This window comes from Mesitornis unicolor, unplaced genomic scaffold, assembly GCF_000695765.1.
Source record: "Mesitornis unicolor isolate BGI_N332 unplaced genomic scaffold, ASM69576v1 scaffold24024, whole genome shotgun sequence".
NCBI classification, from domain to species: Eukaryota; Metazoa; Chordata; class Aves; order Mesitornithiformes; family Mesitornithidae; genus Mesitornis; species Mesitornis unicolor.
Window position 1 is genome coordinate 6,398 of NW_010178391.1, and position 5,814 is coordinate 12,211.

Genomic DNA, 5,814 nt, shown 5'->3' on the forward strand with positions numbered 1-5,814 from the left:
GGAGGAAGACAAAGCCCTCGCCTCCGGGAACACGCAACCCACAATGAATTTGATGGTTACAATAAAAGTATAGGGAACCAACATTAAAAGACACCGCGGTGGGAAAGAGCGTTGGCATTGAAAAAGTAATTTAACTGGGAACGGCAGCGGAGGGCTTTGTAGGATGGAGAAGGCTGCTCCGGGCACAAGGGCTGGAGAAACACATTTACAAGCACAGGCACGTGCCCAGCCACCGCGCATCCCTCTGGTTCACTGTCCTGTCCCTTGTGTGTCCCTTGTGTTACAGGGGCTGCACATCCGGATTGTCCTCTGCTTCTGAACGGAGAAACCAGCCGAGAAAATGATGTCTTTCAAAGTTTTCTCTCTGCTCCTGGCTTCGCTGGGCTTTGTTTTGATGGAAGAGAACATCTCAGGGTAAGTGTTTTGGAAAGCTCATGGTGTGTTTTGAGCCTTTTCCAACTCCTCACTGGAGGCAAATGGACTCTTTCCATTGGCATCTTGGTAAGTAGGTGAGAACACGAGTCCTGAGGTAGATCTCGGATAATAGAGACAGGCAAGCATAGAGAGATGAGCAAATGATAAGAGAGAGATCAAACTAAAGCCCTGAGCCTTTGAGCCACAGCCAGGAACTCCCAAGTTTTCCCTACAAATTTCATGGCTCTGGGTTAGGAGGAACGAGCTGGAAGTCAACCAGGAGGAGAAGAAGGTTGGCTGAGAACTAGAAACAAGATGTAATCATCTCCATGAGTGAGGCTAGCGGGCATCCAGTAATTGGAAGCTTCTGAAAATATGACCAGTTACACGAAGCAGGTATATCATAAAGACTTTCCCTCTTTTTCCTTGACTCCTGCTAAAAAATTTCCAACTACCACCTGAAAATACCCCAAAGAGTCCTTATTAGAGCAGTAGGAGCTGCTGCAATCTAACAGTACTAAAAAGGATCAGTCTTGAAACCCTTTGCCAACTTAGGTAGCCACCGACCATGTCTGTACCATCTGACCAGCCCTGGTCTCCTGGCAGCCACCCCTGAGCCTCTTGAGGACGCAGGAGAAGGTGTCCTTGGCCCCAAATGTGCAGCTCACTGGAGGAGGGAGCCTGAGCATGCTTGGTGCCTCAGCTCAGAGCCAAAGTCTATGTGAATCAGGCTATGGCACTAAAAAAACCACACTGACTCCAGACCATCAGCAAATATCCCGAGCTCAGCTCCTCCCGCGGTCTCAAATCCGAGCTGCGACTGTGTCAGCAGCTGGCAAAACGGATGAGGAGCGTGGTGGTCCCTTCTCCGAGCAGCTCCTCATGTTACAACACAGGAATGGACCAAAAGAGATGAAAAGTGGTCACCAAACCTTGCTGATTGTAGGGAGCGCATGGGCCACCATGTGTAACCCCAGCAAAACTCCGCACACCACGTGCTTGCGGACTGCGTGCGACTCTGTCTGTCTCTGCTCTTACCCCAGTATAAATATAAGGGCTCCCAGTGCCAGACCAGTGCAAAGACGCTACTCCGAGGCCACCCTGGCGAGCGACTACAGCCGCACGATGGACAACATGCTGAAGAAGAACTTTGTGGAGTGGTTGCTGGCCAGACGGGAGAAGAAAAGCGAGTAAGTGCGCGGACTTTCGGTGCTCCTACGATCCCAACTCTCAGCTGCCGTCAGCCGAATGATGGCTACGGAGAATGTAGAGCCGGGGATATTTTTCTGGGAGCGCAGCGATGAATCTCTTAGGCGTTGGTTTTCTTTTTTTTCTTGTCTCTTTTTTTTTTTTTCTCTAAGTCTTAGAAATGTTTCTGGTCTGTCGACACACAGCGCAGCTATCCCCCTCCCTGTCCAAAACTGCCTCCTTCTCTGGCTGCTGGTAGACGGAGTGGGAGGGAGCCGGGTTTAGTGGAAAAGCAGCATTTTGGCACCCTCTCGTGGCATCTCGGGCTGATACACAGAATCACAGAACATTAGGAATTGGAAGGGACCTCCAAAGCTCATCCAGTCCAATCCCCCTGCCGGAGCAGGAACACCCAGATGAGGTTACACAGGAAGGCGTCCAGGCGGGTTTTGAATGTCTGCAGAGAAGGAGACTCCACAACCTCTCTGGGCAGCCTGGGCCAGGGCTCTGTCACCCTCACTGAGAAGAAGTTTCTTCTCCAATTGAAGTGGAACCTCCTGTGTTCCAGTTTGTGTCCGTTACCCCTTGTCCTATCATTGTTTGTCACCGAGAAGAGCCTGGCTCCATCCTCCCTATTTCGCCTTTTCCAGCAACATCATCGAGCCATACAAGAGAGAAGCTGAACCCCATGGATCAGCTGCGAGAGGCCAAAAATTGGACCTGGCCACCCAGGAAGCCAAAGATTTCTTCGCTTGGCTTCTGAAAGCCAACAAAAACCAGAGGTGAGATGGGAAAGCAGAAAATCTGGTGGCAGGGAGGGATGAGGTCCTCGTGTTTAACTCTTGAAGGAGTATTTTGAGGCAGGAAGCTATGGTAAAGTCTTCACAGGAGGATTTTAATTTTAAAAGGAAACTTCTCTTTGCAATTCTGTCTCATGAGTGAGGAAAAGAACAAAGACAAAAAAAACCCTCACAGATTTAGACATTTCTCATAGAATACAGATTTCAAAACCACAGATGATTGGGGTCTTTTTTGGTTTTGCAAACGTCAGCACAGCCTCATCAAAACCCAGCGCTTTGCTGGGGTCAAAGGATGGACTTTTGACAGGGCTGAAGCGCATCTGCTCCTCTAACATCTCAGCATCACTGAAACAGAGAAATCCAAATGAAGTGCTTTGACCTAATCCAAACAAAGCCTTCCCCAAAGAAAACTCCAGTGAAAACCGAGATGAAATTAATACACTTCTGCAAAGCATTTTGATTTGATCAAATCAGCCCACAGGGGGAAAAAGGAATCCCACTTGTTCACACTCTCAGCGTGTTGATCAGTTAATTTAAAAAAGAAAAAATAAGACTAAACCAAAATAGTTATTTTCTCTTATTGCTGCTACAAGCTCTTATAAAGAAAAGCCTGGCTCTAAACGTGAAACCACGCAGGAGATGCCTGCCTGACCCAGGGGGAATTTTCCAGTTTGTTTCTGATCTGAGTGTCCCCAGTAAAGAGCACAGAGGGGTTTGGGTTTTTTTTTTAAGCTGTAATCATCTTAAAATCTCAATGATCACGGTCATGATGGTGATTTGAGCTCGCTGGGAACAGGTACCTCTGGGCAAGGTACCCGAGTCCATATGGAGCCGCCGTTGCGGCAGCTCCTGCCTGCGCTTCCCGAGCCATCTGGCCGAGACCACGCTTGTGCATCTCCGCGCCGCGCAGCTTTGTGCTGTGTCAGCGTATCCACAGCCTGTCAATAGCCTTCACCTCCCCCAAGCTTCGCTTATGTCACAAATGCTCAAAAAAGCAAATTAGACACTTGAGTCCAAAGAAAAATCTGTTCTCAGGCACTTTCTGCGTTTAAAAAAAAAACCCACCAAGAAATGAATGAGGGATGCATTTCCTCGCTTTAATGTGAAGGGGATTTTTACAAAACCTAACAGGTTGCTGCTGCTTAGTCCTAAAATGGTGGCAAGAAGGAAAGAAAAGCACTTACCGCACACAGACCACATCCTTCAGGCACAATCCTAGTGTCTTCTGGCCAAAAAATGGAATTTTGAGCTACAGGGAGTCATGGGACAGTCACCCAGAACAAGAATCTGGGGGCATTTGTTGTCTTTTACAGCCTTTGCTGTAAACCCTTTAAAAACCGCTTCAAAAACCAGGGTGCGGGGGATGACCCGGGGCTGGGGGAAATGAGCCCAGTTCTGGTTCACAGAGGTGTCTCGGGCCAAGCACTCGGCAAATCAGACACTGGGAATCGCTGGGCATACTGAAAATACAAAATCAAAGAAACGAGGGCTTTGAGGGATCTCACGAGGTCACTTGGTCTGACCTCTGCTCCGAGGCAGGATCAACGCGCCCTAAACCGTTCCTGACAGATGTTTGTCTAACCTGTTCTGGGAGGGGGGAAGGGAAACCTTTGATGCTAGAGATTCATCAGCTTGATTACCTTTAATTTTTTTAAAAAAATTGTTTTCTAGCGTCTCCCTTAATCTCCTTAATTGCAAATGAAAAAATGTGACTTGCAGGGGAAAGTCCTTCTTGGAAACAAAGAGTTTCCTTTGTGAGTTTGGAGCGTAGATGCTGCTTCACCCACGCTCTGCCTTTGTTTTGGTGTCTGCTGGGTTTAGGAGGAGGTAGGGTGCAGGAGGGGTCACTGGGCCGCTTCTTCTCATCCCCCTAGCCTGACACACACGTTCACACACCAAGATCAAGGCACTGCTGTGTGCAAGGAGGCAAAAGGAGGTTAAAGTTTTTGGTGGGTTTGTCTGAGTCAAAGGTATTAGAAGACAAGGAAAATAAAAGATCCCTGTGAAGTGGAGGGATTGGGATATGAGGCTGTTACTGCATCTCCTCTGTCTTTATGGCGTGGCACATTTCTTGCGGTTTTAGCTCTCCGGAAGATCTGAAGGATGTTGTGAACCAGGAGTTTCTGACATGGCTGATGTCGACTGATCTCTGCAGACCAACGTGAGTGGCTGTTCTACCTATTCCTGTCGTTACGCGCATCCCTGCAGGTCCTTCCCAGCCTTGTTCCCAAAGGGACTTGCTGCAGGGCTCAAGCCATGAATTTAGGATTTCTTGAGATAACCACTGAGTGCAGCTCAGTGACTGGAGAGTGAAGAGCTCTGGCCAGAGTCCGGTTCTGCCAAAGCATCTTCAGACCATTGATAGAACAAAGATAAGGGGAAAGACAAACTTCAAAGTATTACTGTCTAGAGAAGGGAGGTTAGTGAAGCCTTTTCCCCTTTTTTAATGAGAAAATAACTACAGAAAATAATTTTTGCATATTGTACACTGCTGTGAAAGGCATTTGAAGAGAAACACAAGAAACCGGGATGCAAAAGGTGCAGGGGAGGGCCCCGAGGAGGCTCATGGGAATGGCAAACCCATCCTGTGCTTAGCTGAGGAAAATGAAGAGAGACAAAGTCACCACCTATAAAAAAAAGAGAGCAAGAAAAGAGATGTTTAGGCTAATGGCAAAAGATGGCACAAGAACAAAAAGGGATGAACCGGCAGTGAATAAATGCAGGTTGGAAATAAGAGGCAGCTCAGTGCTATGGACAATTCCATGCAGCTCGGTCAATGTGAGCTGAGTGGCCAGGCCAGAGAAAACAAAACTGTTGAGCTCACACTGCAGCCTTTCCTGTGGAGAAATGCAAATGTACATCTCTCTCCTCTAATCAGTTGCCGACTTCTTGCAAAACTCGTCAGTACTTACTATTAGATACGGCCTTTCATAGACATCTTGCTGTCGAAATGGATTTGCAAGGGATCAGAAGGGGCTGGAGGGTAAGGACAAGAACTTATGCCTCGTTTCCTTTAGGAACCAAAGGGAAATCGTTACGTGCACTACCACAGGAATTCATGTTTTTCTCTCCCACTTCTGCTTTGTTAGGACTGAGTAACTCCAGGACCTTCCCCAGGAGCTCCCTTTTCATCCTATGGAGACACACAAGGAGGAGGAAAATGTCTTGTATTCACTCTGTTCTGTGCAGATTGTCTGTTTTCCTAATGCAAGCAATAAAGTTTAGTCTGAAGCTAAACTAAGATTCAGATAAGACCTGACTTGGGGATGGGCCACAAAACATTAAATATCTAAAATCTTACTTACCGCAGGGAGACTGAAAAGCCCCCCAGTGGGGGGTACTACCCACCCCAGGGAGGGCACTCAACCAGAAAGGAACCCAAAATCCCCACACAAGGCCTCTCCGCCACCCC

At 47.9% G+C, this 5,814-nt stretch overlaps 1 protein-coding gene across 1 annotated transcript; it reads left to right on the top strand.

The window, feature by feature from the left end:
• Nucleotides 1-343: 343 nt before the first annotated feature.
• GIP (gastric inhibitory polypeptide) lies at nt 344-4,563 on the top strand (the record flags this gene model as incomplete). Its single annotated transcript, XM_010182447.1, has 4 exons — nt 344-414; nt 1,458-1,604; nt 2,253-2,384; nt 4,486-4,563. Coding segments are annotated over exons 1-4 (428 nt in total), but the record flags the coding sequence as incomplete, so codon positions are not given.
• Nucleotides 4,564-5,814: the final 1,251 nt, after the last annotated feature.